The sequence below is a fragment of the Eurytemora carolleeae genome, unplaced genomic scaffold (assembly GCF_000591075.1).
Source record: "Eurytemora carolleeae unplaced genomic scaffold, Eaff_2.0 scaffold1041, whole genome shotgun sequence".
Classification (NCBI taxonomy): Eukaryota; Metazoa; Arthropoda; class Copepoda; order Calanoida; family Temoridae; genus Eurytemora; species Eurytemora carolleeae.
In genome coordinates this window covers 60,591-79,173 of record NW_019396928.1, presented here as the reverse complement: position 1 = coordinate 79,173, position 18,583 = coordinate 60,591, and the positions used below count along the sequence as shown (strand labels likewise).

Here is an 18,583-nt window from a genome sequence, read left to right as displayed (position 1 = left end):
TAGTTTTACGGCCGTCAATGCAGAATCCAGATGATATGACTTGACAATGAAGAACAATTTAGTCTCTTATATCAAAGATTGAAGGTCAGAGTATACCAATATATCTTTATATATATCATTGAAAACACAACCATGTTATTATCTACATTTTACATATATTCATGATAAAAAAAACGCTTGGATCAAAGTCTAATTTTCTAATCCTTATAGCTTTGTTAATACTTATATCTTTGCATCTTGATGGTGTAAACCTTTAATATTTGAAACTAATTTTTTAATTATTTACAACTGCTTTACAGGAAGGTTAAGGGAATTTTACTTTACCAAGGATTCCCAAGATCAATTTTGCCAACTAAACATCCAGAGCGCAGCGAGGGATGTTTTGTAGAGAAAATTGGTCGAGGGAAGGAACCCGTGGTTAAGTAAATATTTTAATTTCCCGAATTTTATCGTCTTTTGAGATGAAAATGCGCGAATTATTTCTTGAAAACTTCACAGCGCGGGTGGTTTTTTTACAGAATTGTCCCAAGGGACGTTAAGTAACTCAACCTCCCACTGTTGGGGGAATCTTAGGTCGGTAATGTTGGTCAAAAGGCGTTAAAATAATAAATCAGAGTTTGTGGCAAAAGCTCCGTTCCTTTTAAACTTTGAATTCTTGTACATGGTAAATAAGAGATGGAATATTAAAAGTTTATACTTCTAAGCAAAGCAAATTAGAAGGTTTGAGATGGGTAATCTGTTTCTGATGAAGAAGTTGAGTTGAATATTATTATTTTAGTACATAAATTTCAAGAAAAAGCTCTTTTAAGTTGTACATCACACATATTTTATACATGGTTGTACTATCTCTCATGATATTGAATGTTGAAGAAAAAATTCAAATTTTATTAAAAATTCAACCATCCAGTGAATGATTTATGTAGAATTTTGTTTTTAAAATTGGTTTGATTTCCTTAACAATCTTGCCTGAGACTTATTCCTCCGCTATTTCCCCCCTGCCCCCTCCCTTATTCGGAGAATTTGACTTAACAAATTTCCCCTCCGATTTGAAACAAATTTAGGAATCATAACATTCCCCTGGCCATAATACCCTAAATTCTCACAGCACCTCGGCCTACTCAACCTTAACCTCCCCCCCCCTTACCTTGACCTTCCATTGTGAAAATAATTATTTGCCTATATCTTGGTACTGGTAAACATTATATCTATTTTAGATTCTATTCAGTATTTTCTCTATTTATATAAAGCATATATGTATATCCACGATGGTTTGTCCCCAATTAGATCATCCTCAATCAACGAATACTCAGCAAATGAACCTGTTCAAAATAACGAAATGGGTCGTTATTGAACGCTGAACGATGGAATGAATTGGAAGAAAGGAAAACGCGCCCAGCTCTGCCGGAAAAAAGGAAAACGCGCCCCTCTCTGCGGAAAAAAAGGAAAACGCGCCGAGCTCTACGGAAAAAAGGAAAACGCGTCAGCTCTGCGGGAAAAAGGAAAACGCGCCCAGCTCTGCGGAAAAAAAGGAAAACGTGCCCATATATGTATCTTGTTGAAAAGGTCCATGTTATAACACGTTAAACTAGAGTAAATTGCCTGTAATATAGAAATGTGTTCAATCATTAAACTCCTCTTATAGTAGAGTTATGAAGATTTCTTTGCTATTTTCATACTTTACGTAATAGCATAACTATACAGGAGCTAGAATGTCACAAAGTCGTAATATCGACTAAAATTGACCTTCTCCTTTTCTCTATACCTCAGAATATATATATTATGAGGTCTATACACAGTGTAAAATGAGGAAGGGATGAGGGGGGCACAGCGCTTAAACGCCCCTTTTTTACTTCAAAAACTTATTTTGTGTTAATTCCTGGCATAATGATGGAAATGGATCGGTTTCATCGGTTTCATCGGTTTCATGCATCAAATACTTTAAAGTAAGGCACAAAGAAATATGGAGCATATTCTACTGAATTTACAGTTGTGTAGAGGAGAGGGTGTAGCAGAACCATTGTTTTTGTTGAATGGAAGTCATGAAAAATAAAAAATATCTAAATCAATTTTTTCAAAGTTATAAATCCCAGTATTGGGGGTTGTTACGCGAGCCATGCTGCGTATAGAAAGTCTGTTTGTTGCCCCTGTGTATTTCTGAGTTCCCCCTGAAGATCTGTACGGAATGTATTGTGAAAAAACTAGTTTAGGAACTGTTTACAGACCGACTGCGCAGACGCAAGATTTCTCGCGGAATAGTAACTAATTTATGTCAGTATATGTTTATTCGTTTTGCAAGTATTAGCCGTGTTCAGAATTCTGGGATCACTGTGGTAACTATTTTTATATATATTTATGCTTGTCGGTTTGATTATAATATGATTGATATTTGTATATGTGTTTATTGGTTCCTAGCCACAGTTTTTTAATGCCTGAGTGAATTATTTATTGTAGTTGTATGATTTGTCACTCAAAGCTTTTTCTGTGGGTTTATTAAACTTGTTTAGATTGAAGGCTCAGAGAAATAAACGTTCGGAACCTTACTATCATCCTTTTATTATGAAGAGCGTTGAGAGAAGGGAGTCTTACGATCCAATCCTGAGAAATACCACACGGTATATATATTAGGTCTTTAGGGAAATCGCTAAGTAGCGAAACAGGGGTTTAGGATAATCTCTGTTTGGGTGTCTATCTGTTTGTTTGTTTGTCTGATCAAAACTCGGAAACACCTTGACTGATTTGCCTAACATTTTCATTTGTGAACGCGAGAAAACCACGGGAATATTTTGAGCTTGGTTTTGAGATTTTAAGTTGATCGGGTCGATTTAGTTTTACGGTAAGTGCGGGTAAACGGCGGGAGTAACTATGAGTACTCTGGGCAACGCTGGGTTGACAAATGACAAGCTAGACGTATATATTTCAGGCGCAACTGGTGTATTCTGTAAGGGGAAGGGGGATGCTAGTACTTGTGTAAAAACGTGTTTGTGATTAGAGGAGAATTATTAATATATTCTAGACAGAATCATGTCATACCATATTGTGTTCCTGTTTTTAAACTGAAAATTATCCCTTTTTCAATCTTAAGAAAGGTAAGACCCCACCCGTCCCGTCCCTTAGTTGCGCCTCAGCATGAATCATGATCTAAGAAGAATTCCTTATATTTTTTCAGACTTCTTGATCATCATTTCTTCTCCTTGATCTAGAAAACTATTTTCTCGTTCATCAGATTCCTGTCTAAACTTTTCCTTGAGTTTGTTTCCCATTCATCTTCATCTTTTTCTCAACAAAATTCAAACCTTCTCCTATGTCAAAAATCAATATGTTTCAAGATTTTGTCTTCGCCATTTTGGTTTGGTTTGGGGGTTTCCCGCCGTTTGTTTTTAGCGCCATTTTTTTATCTTGAGCTTTCTTTTTACATTTTTTCATTTCATGGCTGGCCAGGGTAACAATAGTTTTTCTTAAATTTCTGCATTGGAGGAAATTAACGTTTTATTTCAATAAGACAAACATTTGTATAGAAATTTAGAACGCTCAAACAGGAATGCAATGTGTAACTTCTGTAAGTTAATAACATAAATGTTTTGTATAAAACAATCTAATGAGAAATTTAGACAATTAATTAAAGCGTCCTAAACTCTGTTATTCATCATGAATTATATTCTGCGCGCACTTTAATACGCACACTGCGCATGCCTGGAAGCACCATGGGGTTACAAGCGTGCTTGTTAAATAGAGGAAGTTGTTTTATTCATTTCCTAACTTAACTTACACACAGGCACTCCAGATACTATACTTGGTTACTAAATAAACCCAGCTTTGTCTGGAAATCTAAACTTTCCCCATAAATTAACTAAAAAATTTTAAAAGGGTGGATTGCATCATGGCACTCCTCTGCGCTCTTGAAAAATGGGGAATTTGCAGGTCAAAAGCAGGGGCAAAGTGAAATTTATTTGATTTTTCTCGGCAAGATTCAAATTTCTTAAAAAGAATTCATTACAGATAAAAATTCAGCCCCCCCCCTTGCAAAAGACCTCAGTTGCACCTCTGCACGTTGCTGTTCTCGTGAATGTTGTTTTATCTAATTTCCGTCCAAGTTGTCTTCCTTGTCTTAACTTTGTTTATTTTCATTAAAACTGCAAGATTTAGCGGATTTAATGCAAATTGTATTGCATCTGTGCACAACATTTTAATAAATGAATTTCTTTTTCTTTTTTCTTTTCAGCGGTGCACCCTGCACCCCTGAGAATAATATTGCGAAATTTAGTGAACAAAATAACAAATGATTCAGGACCCTAAATTAAGTTCATTAATTCCATTTAAAACTTTTATGGCTAGAGGTACGCGGAGCACTCTGATTTGTTTAAGATGTTTGAGAAGAGAATAATAGAGAATAATAGAATAGACAAACTTCGATATATTTAAACAATCCTATCTTTAATAAAGTTTTCTTCAGTTCTATTCTAGAACTTTCAAATCCTTTATGCAATCTTTCTCTTTAGTTTCCTATTTCCCCCTTATCCCATATCTCCCCATCCCTCTCTTATCCCTTATTCCCTCCTCCCCCTTACTCCCTCCTCCCTTCTTATCCCTTATCCCCCCATCCCCCCTCTCTTCCCCTTCTTGGATGTATATTTTTTAGTTCAGCAATTGTCTTGCTTCTTCTTTTTTGAGAATTATTGATGTTACTCTCCAAGTGAAATGGTCGATTTACAACAGTACCCTCAGGCTTCAGTTGATTTTATCCTCTATACTTTTGAATATATGACTGATCTCTTCCATTTTCTTGATTGTCGGAGGTTTATGATGAAGATTGAAATAAAGGATGAAAAAAAAATAAAATAACTCACATCAATTAAATTTTAGATGAATTTTTAAAGTGCATTGCGCGTTTTAACTCTTCTACAGGTATTGCTCACATTACTCGTTTAAACTTAAAGGACATAAATCTATTAAAATTATGGGATTACTCATATGAATTGTTTAATGCTAATGCTCACATAACTCGGTTTAAAGGAATTACTCATAAAAAAAACGTTTAAACTTCGTTGAATACCGTTTAAAAGCCCGTAAATGGTGATTTTACGTTGCAAAAAACAAATATTTTTTTAATGCAAGCTTCCGAATAAAAGGTTTACTTTCAAACTTCAAGATGTTGAAAGTAGGGTTGAATTTAGGTCAAAACTGATATCACCCCCCGTTCTCTTATCACTTCATGTGCTTTTCTATATACTTGACATGCTCTCTCAAGAGAACTCAGCCGGAAATCTGATCAAAGGAGAAACTTTAATGGTTTTGATCTTTTCTTAAAAGGGAAAAATTCTGTTTTATGCTTTTTTTCTTGCACTTTTTTGACAAGGGTTTGTAGGTTATATATTAATGTACTCGTAGAAGAAATATTAGTTCATTAAAACGAACAGAACGAAAGCGATTAGAAATTACGAAGATCTTTTCCGAAAATACGATTAGAATATTTGGGATTTAAAAATGTGTTAGATATTCCTATTACTCTGTTCGATTTTAAAAACAAGTTAGGAACAAAAGTGTGTGATTTAATGAATTTACATTGTTGTAGCATGACTAATCATTTGCTACTTTGTAACTTACAAGGAATAAGACATTATACGATCAGGGACAACAGCACAGAATTTTAGCGTTTTTTTAAATAATTTATATATATTTACAAGAGTTTTTTGAGTAGTTTACAGATGTCAACATAAAAAAAATCCTTTTAATCTTTAATTTCTACCATTTTAAGGCTTTCATTTATCTCCATTCGAAATACTTTTTTATTGATTTCACCTTCATTCTTAACTTTTGCTTTAAAGTATAAATTCAAAATTTTAAAAATATAGGTATTTACAAAGAGATGTAAGCATTCAAGCCTTTTATTCCCCCCCCCCCCCCTCCCTTCTCTTTTGATTGATTTAAATCCCCAGGAAACTGACATTTGACAACTGCACTGCACCAAAGTTTAAGCAATTAGATGAAGTTGGATTACATTAACAGGAGACACTAGAAGGATGGGGGGATAGGGTTCTATCACGCATTTGCAAGAAACTCCGGTTGGTTTGCTAAAACCGGGAAACTACAGAAATAGATTTAGCTTTATTAATTTTATTTTATTTACATCAGAATATAGGGGGATAAAAATAACATAATCTTTTATTTATAATTTTTTCACTTTTTCCCGGCCCCTAGCGCAAATTTTCAACCAGAAAAATAAGAACATCTCGATTATCCTTGATCAGAAAAAGGTGTTAATTTATAACTTTTTTTATAATTCCTTTTTCTTTGCACCCCAATGTCGAAGACCTTAGGTGTTTCAAACCAAATAGATTCTAGTAGAATTTTTACACTCTCAGTGCAGTTGTATTCTGACGTCGCAAGTGTCAACTTAGTTTTTGTGATCGACAAAATTGTTAACAGTAGTGATAATTTTAAAATAAAGTGCTTATCTTACAGTAAAAAAGTGCAATTTTATGTGTTCTTTAGTTTCTGTTTTTACACTTTTTTATTTCATCTTGGAAAACATGTCAACTAATGTGAGACAATTTCGTTTTCTTTGTTATATTTGACACTTGTGACGTCGTGTATAATTGGTTCATTTCTCTGTTGCCCCCTATTGTACTTAATAATCTATTTGTTTCAAACTAAGATATCTGTTAGATCAAATAAATCAATTTTGCAATATCAAGCATCAGGTTTCAAAGATATAGAAATTAGCAAATTTGAGATTGTGGCAAAGACTTAATTCCTTTAGCAAAATTCAGATTTTAAAGTGTTAAAGCAACTTTCAACATCAAAGCATATTCTTCAAAATATAATAAAATCATGTTTGACTATAATGTTTGAAAGCAGAATTCTTTTATTATTGCAATGCTTCAAATATAAAAATACAAGGTTAATTTGAATTTTCATAATGAAATACCCAATCTCCTGACAAAGACATTAAAAGAATACCTTCTATGTACAAAAACTGTATTTCTAATGAAATTGAAGATTGGTAAAATGTTTAAAATCTGAACTATATGTTTTAAAGCCGGAAATACGAAGAGGTATATACTATATATATATGTAATATGTGTGGCTGCAAAACCGCAAACCATTATTATTTAATAATAAATATGCACTTATAGCACAGAACATATAGATGAAATATAAATATAATCTTTATAAGTATAATATATACATTGGTACCCAATATAAATCCTCATCATTTTTTTCCCTCCTAAACAATGCGTAAAGAGTCAAAGCATGCGTAATGTTCAATGGACAATTTTTGGGTGCCTTGTAGAGATATTGAAAAGTATTTATTAGATTCGTAGAATAGTATTTAGGAGTCGGAAGTGAGTATTGTTTTGGTCAACTTAACTATTGTAGTTGTAAATTCGACTGAAACTAATAGTATTTTTACTTTTTTCATATTTCCGAATGCATCTCTTGTCTCCTAAGTTTTGTACTTTTCAAACCCAATCAGGTTTAAGAATAGGTTTAAGATTTAATCAATCTTTGATAGAAATATTCAATTATTTCGTTCTTTATTAAAGATCCAAGGGCATTTTATTTATTGATTTTTTCATATTTTTAATCTTAAGCTTTTATACTAATCTTAATTCTCCAATCTATATATTTTAAATTCTAGATTCTAGATTTTATATCCTTGTATCCTAAATCATGGATTTCTGTAGGTTTCTAGATTTAAGATTCAATATCCTTCTATCCTAAATCATAGATTCCTATAGGTTTCTATATTTTAGGCTTAATATCCTTGTATCCTAAACCATAGATCCCTATAGGTTTATAGATGTTTAGATTTAATATCCTTGTGTCCTTAATCATCAATCCCAAAAGACTTAAAAATTTTATATTCTATATTCTTTTTTCCTAAATGAGATCTCAAATAATCGCATAGTAGTTAATATAAAAAATAATAAATTATATATCAAAAAACGTTTTCGTCGGTCCAAAATAACAATCCTCGTATGAAAGTATGAAAAGGGAGAAATTGTTTAGATAAACAAAACCTTATAAGGTTATAGAGGAGGGGGAGAAATGTTCACCGGTACTACTATAACAGCAAATCTAACAGTTCTAATAGATCTAACAGTTATAACAGTTATAACAGTTATAACAGTTATAACAGTTATAACTGTTATAACAGTTATAACAGTTATAACAGATTTAACAGTTATAACAGATCTAACAGTTATAACAGATATAACAGATCTAACAGTTCTAACAGTTCTAACAGATCTAACAGTTCTAACAGTTTTAACAGATCTAACAGATCTAACAGTTATAACAGTTATAACAGTTATAACAGATCTAAAAGTTATAACAGCTCTAACAGATCTAACAGTTAGAACAGTTTGATTTTAAGTATTTCTGCAAATTAGCTGAGTAATATGAGTAATCTATGAAGTTTACTACTTTATGAACATTGAAAATGAACAGTGTGGGGGTTTATTGTCCTTTTTAAATCATGATTTCAAAATCTTCATTTATCTGATAATACGTTTGGGTCCTTCAAACAGTCAAACAAACACAAAACCAAACACACAGTCGAACAAACATCAAACAAAACAAAGCAAACAAACAAACAAAACAAAACAAAAGAAAGCAGATTGCTAAAAGTTTCATTAGAGTAAATGAATAAAAGACTTCTCAACAACTTTTAAAAGTTTTCTTTATAAAAATATTTCTAAAAAGAAAAAGATTAAGATACGAAGTGTACGGTGTTCAAAAATGTAATGGGTCCTTGTTTAACTCTTAAAAAATCGAAGTCAAAATTGTTCACGAAAAGCAATTTTTATGGAAAATATCATAATTTATCCATTGAATAGTTTTTTGAACAGTTTCTGAATAAGGTTACCCAGAATGGACTACACAAGTACATAAGTACATAAGTACATAAGTACATAAGTACATAAGTACATAAGTACACAAGTACATAAGTACATAAGTACACAAGTACATAAGTACATACATAAGTAAATAAGTACATAAGTACATAAGTACATAAGTATATAAGTACACAAGTACATAAGTACATAAGTACACAAGTACATAAGTACATAAGTACATAAGTACATAAGTACACAAGTATACAAGTACCTACCAACTTTTAAACTTCTTTTTATCCGTGTACAGGCTTTTAGGTAGAATTATGAAAGATTTATCTTTTATGAGTTAACTCTTTTTAGCCTGCGAAGATGTAGAAATAACCGGTTTATGGTGTTCTAAAAATTCAAGTTTCAATATTAACCCTATCTCTGCTGGGGTACCCCCCCCCCCCCCCATCTAAATCCCATGTTTGATGTCCAAATATGACAACTGATACATCATTGGAAAGCTCTTGTGCTCTACTTTTTGAATCTGCAAAAAAATTAGCAAATTTGCAAAAATTGAATTTTTATTGCAAAATCCAGTTATATGGTAAAAATGTTTGCAAAAAAAAAGTTGTCCAAAAAATAAAAAATTATACATTTTTAAAAAGCCCTTGACCATGCCATTTCAATTATGCAAAAATGTTTGCAAAATTTTAAATAACCTGATTTTAAATCAAGAAAAACTAAAAATGTGTAAATTTCCTTTGACAGGTTGTTTGCAAAAAATGTGCAATTTTTCCGCAAAACTTAAGCAATTCGTTTCCTTATGTCAAAGGCTTTCCAAAAAGCTAAATTTTATCAAAATCTGACAAGTGGAAGTGGGTCATAACAAAGGTTTAGTTTGTTGCAGGAAAAAGCAGTCATTCAGGCAGTGTGCCTGAGGACTCAGGTAGTTGTTATTAAAGCCCGGTTTTAGGCCTAAAGGGAGGGCTTTGGGTATGTAGGAAAAGTCAGAAAATTTCAACAGCCTCAGATCAATACTTTTTGAGTTATGTAAAAAAACTACAGGGGGGGGTCAAATTGACCCCCCCCCCCCAGCAGGAATAGGGTTAAAGATATACGTAATTATTTAAAGTTAAAAAATTGGTGTGCCTTTTTTGAGTTAAATAAATATATTTTTTGACGAAAGAAACTTTTTTTTGGAGACAGGATTGGTTATGGGTTTATGGGTGGGGTTGTTTACTGGATACTGTATATAGATGTAGGAGTTGGATTCACAAACCCAGGTTTGGGAGTCTAAACTGATTTTCAGATTGCTTTACAACATCTCAACAACTTCATCATCAGGAATATATGAATGCAAATCAATCAATGCATATAAAGGTGTATTTATTAAAAGCATTCAAAAAGATGAATGAAGTATTAGATGAATAGGATGAATGTAAAAAAGAATAGGTGAAAGAATGAATGATTGAATGGGCAAAAATATAAAAAGAAGAATGTAAGGATGAATTAATAAATGAATTTATAAGAATAATGGAGATTGCAAGAATAAATAAACAAATTAGCAAGAATAATGAAGATTGCAAGAATAAATAAATAAATTAACAAGTATAATGGAGATTGCAAGAATGAATAAAAAAATTAACAAGAATAATGGAAATTAAAAGAATAAATAAATAAATTAACAAGAGTAATGGAGATTGTAAGAATACATAAATAATTAACAAGAATAATGTAGATTGCAAGAATGAATAAATAAATTAACAAGAATAATGGAGATTGCAAGAATGAATAAATAAATTAACAAGAATAATGGAGATTGCAAGAATGAATAAATAAATTAACAAGAATAATGGAGATAACAAGACTGAATAAATAAATCAACAAGAATAATGAAGATTACAAGAATGTTCTATAAGTGAATTATTAAGAATAATGGAGATTGCAAGAATGAATAAATGAATTTACAAGACTAATGGGGAATAAACGAGTAAATGAAAAATGAATTAATAAGGAGACAGAATGAAAAAATAATGTACTAATGAATAAATTAACAAGAAGGATGAAAGAAAGGATGGATGATAGGATGAATGAATAAATGAATTGACAAGAAGAAGAGGAAAGATGGTGGTTCGTTGATTACATTTCAGCTTAAGTTCAAGGTTTCTTTTTCTACCACGATCCAACAAATATACAGCTTACACACACACCTTAATATACTGTCCGTACACTGTACATACAGAGCTTACACATACACCTTAATATACTGTCCGTACACTGTACATACAGAGCTTACACACACACCTTAATATACTGTCCGTACACTGTACATACAGAGCTTACACATACACCACAATACACTGTCCGCACACTGTACAGCGCTCACACACAATATCCTGTCCGTACACTGTACTTTGAGCTTACACACACACCTCAATATACTGTCCGTACACTGTACATACAGAGCTTACACACATACCTTAATATACTGTCCGTACACTGTACACAGAGTTTACACACACCTCGATATAATAAGTAACTAGATTACTAGATTACTAGATTACTAGATTACTAGATTACTAGATTACTAGATTACTAGATTACTAGATTACTAGATTACCAGATTACTAGATTACTAGATTATTAGATTACTAAATTTCTAGATTACTAGACTACTAGATTACTAGATTACTAAATTACTAGATTACTAGATTACTAGATTACTAGATTACTAGATTATTAGATTACTAGATTATTACTAGATTACTAGATTACTAGATTACTAGATTACTAGATTATTAGATTACTAAATTTCTAGATTACTAGACTACTAGATAACTAGATTACTAAATTACTAGATTACTAGATTACTAGATTACTAGATTACTAGATTACTAGATTACTAGATTACTAGATTACTAGATTACTAGATTGCTAGATTGCTAGATTACTAGATTACTAGATTACTAGATTATTAGATTACTAGATTACTAGATTGCAATGTTAGTTAGACTGATAAATTTCATCTGATTTATTTTGTCCGGTACTAGTTTACATTAAAATATCTTTGTTTCCGGTTCCGGTTGAATTTTCTTCTTTTTATTTCCGTTTCCTGTTGTATTTTCCCTGCCGGGCTTCGTGATCAATCTCATTTCAAAGTTTGCCGCACGTTTTAACAAATTTGAATTTAAGAGTAGTTAAAAGGGAATGTTCTTAAATTTTGAACTAACACCGGTTTATATACAGTGGGACACATAATACCGGTTTATATACAGTGGGACACATAAAACTGTGTAATATTAAGACGAGGTTTAAGCATTCAGAGCTGAAAACTTTTGAATGAGATATCCTTAATCCCGATTACATGATCTGAGTATCCTATTGATTTTTGACTTTTGATTTTATTCTTAAACCGATTTTTCATGGATAACGTACAGAAAAATCAAAAGCCAGTTTTTAAATAAGAGAGTCTTTCCCGTTTCTTTAGGTTACTCTCGATATTAGGAAAAAGAGAGGATCAAGCTTTAATCTCGATATACACCATTCTAGAGTTTTCAGCTCAGATTTGTATTTGAAGGAGTTAAAAAGTTAATAGTTTTAGCAGTAGCTTGAAAATCCTTTATTTAGTAAAAGGCCGGTCTGGGTGCACTGCACAGTACACAATGCGGTGTTTCAAGTTGATTGGACTCTGAAAAATCTGTTTTAAGTTGATTGTACTATGAAAAATCTGTTTCAAGTTGATTGGAGTATGAAAAGTCTGTTTCAAGTTGATTGGACCATGAAAAATCTGTTTCAAGTTTATTGGACTATGAAAAATCTGTTTCAAGTTAATTGGACTATGAAAAATCTGTTTTAAGTTGATTGGATTATGAAAAATCTGTTTCAAGTTGATTGGATTATGAAAAATCTTTTTTAAGTTGATTGGACAATGAAAAATCTGTTTCAAGTTGATTGTACTATGAAAAATCTGTTTCAAATTAATTGGACTATGAAAAATCTGTTTCAAATTAATTGGACTATGAAAAATCTGTTTCAAGTTGATTGGACTATGAAAAATCTGTTTCAAATTAATTGGACTATGAAAAATCTGTTTCAAATTAATTGGACAATGAAAAATCTGTTTCAAGTTGATTGGACTATGAAAAATCTGTTTCAAGTTGATTGTACTATGAAAAATCTGTTTCAAATTAATTGGACAATGAAAAATCTTTTTTAAGTTAATTGGACTACGAAAAATCTGTTTCAAGTTGATTGGATTATGAAAAATCTGTTTCAAGTTGATTGGATTATGAAAAATCTGTTTCAAGTTGACTGAAGTATAAAAATCTGTTTCAAGTTGATTGGAGTATGAAAAATCTGTTTCAAGTTGATCTTGTCATTCTTGTTTTTGTTTCATTCTGTTTTCCTGGTTTCCCAACTTCTAAACTTCCTTCCGTAAAGTGCAAAGGTAGACTTCTCGAAGTAGATAAACGGGTAATAGAATAAGCCACTATTAGATAATCTCAAACACTTTATTACAGTATAACATTTCCCTCCTGTATGCCGAGTCCATTAGCACCTGATACAATCAGGGTTCAGTCATGTGCTTGATGTCTATTCTGAACCAATAGAATTAGTTTGGCGGTAACATCTCTCTTTCTATCTATCTCATTATCCAATCAGAGTTATGAATCCTTCAATCGGCGCTATCAGTAATTAGAAATATTTACTTCTACTGAAACTATAGCGCTTTACAAGATACTTATAATATATAGTTAACTGGATGAATAGGCTGTATGATATATTTAATATTATTAATTACGAAGACAAAAGTTCAGAAATAACAGAGTTGGAGTAAATGCACATATTGACTTTATGTAAAATTTAATAAATTTAAAATTTGATATATTAAGTTGGATTTATATTGGACAAATATCAGTATTTAAATGTCATATGACGATGTGTAGCGTGGATTAGGTTAACAACAAGCAAGCATTTAAAATTTTCCGAAATTAATTAAATATGCCTGCAATTTGATAAGATGGTTCAATCATTACAGTTTTGGACATAAATTTGACATAAATTGTAGATTGATTTATGCATACATTTACGACATAAATATATTAATAATTTCAGATATTTCAGTTTATCAGAAAAAAATATAAATAATTAATTATCATTATTTAATAATAACTAATATATTATAGAGGACGTGAGTCAAACTCTAATAAAAACGCATAAAGTACTTCCAGTATATATATTTCTTATAACTTATTACTAGAGGGTTCAGAACATGAGTCTATATCAATATCACACGTGTTAGACTGTCCGTCAGTACAATGCCCCGTATCCGTTCTATCTAATTCCGTTGAATCTTGTGGAACTTGTTTAAGGTGGCCAGGCATCGTCTTCCACAATATAATGATTATTTATACATTGCTAACACGTTTGCTTCTAGAAAGAAACGTAGAAATAGAAAGTATATGTTAGACTTTTTAAGAAATTTTGGTTATGAAGTCTTTGCTAAAAACTCAAATTTTCAGTTGTTCGAGCATCTTAGACAGCGTTTATAAATCATATTTTTTGTTTTAAAATACTGTGCTTTCATCTCAATCATCTATTTTCGTTTTCCACTCCCTTTTGGAAACCATTCCTTGTTGCATTTTTAGGTTCCAAGAAAGTTTGAATATCAAACTTTTTAGAAAGAAAATTATTAAAATGAAAGTGTGTTTTTACAAGGCTTAAAATAAGATTTTTCCGTAAAAAAGTCTCTCCAATTACATGGCACAAATTGGTTGAATCGGATGTTAATTTTTTTTCGTTCTAAGTAAATTTGTAAGACAAAGGTGTAATAAAAATTTAATTTAACATCCGATTCAAGCAATTTATGCAATGTTTCTGGAAAAACTTTTTTTTATTTTAAAAATATTTTCAAATCTAAAATTTTTTTTTAATTTTAAAATTTAATTTTCTAAAAAAAATTTTAATATCACATTTGTCTTCAAAATTTACGGAAAAAATACTAACTGGATAAAAATTTGACGTGATTGCAATTTTATGAATAAACCTGTAGTGTAGTCAACAAATCCTGCATTAACTGGTTACAGTAGAATTGATAAAACACCAGGAAGTTTTTTATCCTGTTTTGGGAGTTTTTTACTCCGATAATTTAGGTTTTTTTATATGAATAGTTTATGCTTTATCTTCAATTTATCTGAAAGTTTAATTGGTTGCATTATCAGACCCCTCCCTAAATATTTTGACAAAAGATTGTAAAGTTTGTGAATAAAATATGATGTTTTTGTTATAGCCCAGAATTCAGATTTTTTAATCTGAAAAAAGAACAAATTATTAAATTAAATTTATAATATTTAATGAAGTTGTTTAACTGTGTACTTTAGAATCCAGAAGTTTTTTTTAGACCTTAAACATTTCAAACAGTGAATTCTGTTAGATCTAATAATCTTTGCTTGAAATAACAATGGTTTGCACCATTAGGCTGCAAAGATATAGAGATAGGAAACTTTATAGTGGCAAAGACTCTATTCCTTTTTATTAGTTTTAATTAGAATAAGAAAATGAGTTTTATTTTGTTTTAGGATTTGAATTATTTGGTTCTGCTGAAAGAGAATGCCGGGACGGAAAATGGACTGGTTTACTCCCCACTTGTGCAGTCAATGTAGCTAGGTATGTAGTATAGCTCTCAGAGGTGTAACTATGGGGGGGTCAGCTGCCATCCACCAAATCTAACAAAAGGTTGCGGTGCCCCCCCTTGGGATAGAAAAAAACTTTTCAGGGCAGAAACAGTGACAAATTACTAAATTTCCCAAACGATCTTGTTACTTGTGAATTAGAAATGTTACTCTTTTAATACCGGTTCATGAAATTACTAGAACAGTCCCTTTAAGTTTCTGCCCCCCCCCCAAAAAAAAATTAAAAATCTTATCATCAATACTGTTAGTCAATACATGAGGTATCCCATCCATCCATTAGTCCATCCATCCAATCCATCCATTAGTCCATCTATCCAATCCATTCTTGAATCCATTTATATTAACCCTGATCCCAACCTTTTTCAATTTCTCTTATTCTCCTCAATTTATCTTTATTAGATACAACTACTCTTCTCTCTCACCAGCTTCACAAGCCAAATCTTTCCGGGCTTCCAACTAAATAGAATTTATCTTAATTTTAAACTAAATGTTTGAGTGTGTGTATTTGTCTGTGTGTTTGTTAAAAAAAATATAAGGTGAAACGGCTGAACCGTGATTATAACCTTTTTGTGTGAAAACTGGGAGCCAATCTTTAGGTCTTAGGGCTGGTGTGGGTTCTTAATTTTTTTAAAAATCGGTAAATTTTTATCAGTATTTTTTTAACTCTGTAGGAGAAAGTTTCGACATTCGGTTTTAATCCGCCAATAAAAAAATTGTGAAATTAGCTCCATCAGTTTAAAAACTGCATTATGAATCTGGAAAAAATCTTAATTTAGAGACTGTCAACACTCAACCTAGACCAAAATATATTTCAAGAAATTTAGTTTATTGAAAATATCAATAAAATTACTAAATTACATAATATTGTGTATCCAGGTATAAGCCCGCGAACAGCAGCAGCGTTGTACGGGGCGGTGAGGCAGGAAAAGCTGTAGATGGCGCTGTTAGTACTGTACATGAAGGAAGACGATGTACTGAAACCCAGGAAACCAGTTTTACCCAGACTTGATTTGAAATTTTTATTTTCACTTTTTTAAAACTTCTAGTTATAAAGGAGCCATGAATAATTTTCACAAACTAAACTTTTCTAATTGTTTGAAATCATGATGGTGTCAAGTGTCAACATTCTTTACACTTTGATTATTTGGTCTAAAATAATTTATATATGAAATAACAAGGTTTACGACGCCGAGTTGCAAAGATATAGTGTTCAATTCATATATGATTTTGTTAGTCATTTTTATTTCTAAGCCTTCCCCTCCTGAATTCAAGGGTAAATAATGGTTTATTAGGAGGAAACCTCCCCATGGTGGGCAGTCGATCTTCTAACGGTGCATAGGGTTAAATATGTCAGACTAACCACCAGGTATAAAAGTATTAACCTTATATTTGTTTAGTTTTGACTGACTTTTATTTAATAACAATTAATCAAGCATATTTGGCATTTAATCAATAACAGATTTTTTCCAGATTGATTCTTTAAACAATAATAATAATAATATACTTAAATTCAATCCTTGGCATTTTCTAAATGTGGTAACTTTAGAAAACGGCCACAGGTTTAATTCTTTTGAACTGTTGTGAACTTTTAAAAAACAGAAAATGAAACGATGATATAGAAAAAACAAACGTTTTTTAAATGCTTTCCTTTAAACGATCGTCTAAAACAAAACAAAAACGACCAAGCTTCGTTATCACTATTGTTTTCATAATATAAAGGAATTTAGTCTTTCCCACAAACTCAAGTTTTCAAATCCCAATATCTTTGCAACCAGAGGGTGCAAACATTTGCTGTTTCAAGCTTAAACTATTTGAGCTAACAGAATTCATAGTTTGAAATATCAAAGGTCTACGACATTGGATTGCAAAGATATATGGGGAAAGAAAATCAGAGTTTGTGGCAAAGACTCAATTTCTTTCTGTTGTTTTCATTTTGCTTTTTCCTTTTCTCCCGCTTTTATTCTTCTAAAGTTTTTTCATTAATCTGACATTAAATTTGTCTCAATATCAAGTTGAAAAAGTTTGCGAAATGTTTATAAAAGTTTTAAACTTCCCAAAGGACGCAAGAGCAACAGTTTCAAGAATAAATCACAGAGAATTCTAGAGTTCGGAGAAAACCTCCGGATTTAAAGGATTAAAATCGGATTAAATTTGAGCTTTGATGTTTTCTTTATTGTTCTGGGATACAGAAAACAAACTTGATTCAGCTTTTGATCATTGAATCTGATAAATTTAAAAGCATAAACGTGAAATGAAAGTGAATTTCACATTAAATTTTAATCTTACACACTTTCAATCAGAACGCTGCGAAGAATAAATAGATTTGTTTATTACACTTAGTGTAAAATCAAAATTAGAAGAGCTCCAAAGCAGTAAAGTTGTACCAGCAGTTTTACATAAATTTGACCTTTTTTTGAAATTAATTCTATTTTCTCATAAAAATCCTTTTCTCCAACTTTTAAATTTTTCCTTCGTATAACCTTAAAACATTAAAAAAGAAGACACATTTAAAACCATGAAATTTAATATCATTTCATGAATTCATAAAAAATTACAATTTTCAGATCGTAAAATAATTATGGTTCGCGTGGCATTTAATAATTTTCTCAATTTTGGTTTTTGTTTTTATAGCTTAATCCCAAGACACCACCGCCCCCCTCCCCCGGCCAGCCCTACCACGCTGGATAACAGTTAACTAATGAAAAAGGGCGTGGCAGAAGCCTGGTTAGGGCTGGTGGGTGGAACAGGAAAGACCGGGATGATATTATCAATTTTATCCAGTTTTTCTTAAACTTATAAGACTGTATCTTTATATTGCATAGACTGTACTATAATACTGTAGCTATGGATAGACTGTACTACAATACTGTAGCAATGTATAGACTGTACTATAATACTGTAGCAATGTGTAGACTGTACTATAAGACTGTATCTATATATTGTATAGACTGTACTATAATACTGTAGCTATGTATAGACTGTACTATAATACTGTAGCAATGTATAGACTGTACTATGATACTGTAGCTATGTATAGACTGTACTATAATACTGTAGCTATGT

General features: G+C 31.4%; 1 protein-coding gene across 1 annotated transcript in view; it reads left to right on the top strand.

The window, feature by feature from the left end:
* The window catches only part of LOC111710207 (sushi, von Willebrand factor type A, EGF and pentraxin domain-containing protein 1), a 65,817-nt gene that overhangs the window by 7,530 nt on the left and 39,704 nt on the right, over positions 1-18,583 (top strand). Inside the window, exons 2-4 of the mRNA XM_023484269.1 lie at positions 15,407-15,494; positions 16,397-16,505; positions 16,813-16,886. Of these exons, the coding sequence (XP_023340037.1) occupies positions 15,407-15,494; positions 16,397-16,505; positions 16,813-16,886 (271 nt within the window). The remainder of the gene's footprint in view (positions 1-15,406; positions 15,495-16,396; positions 16,506-16,812; positions 16,887-18,583) is intronic.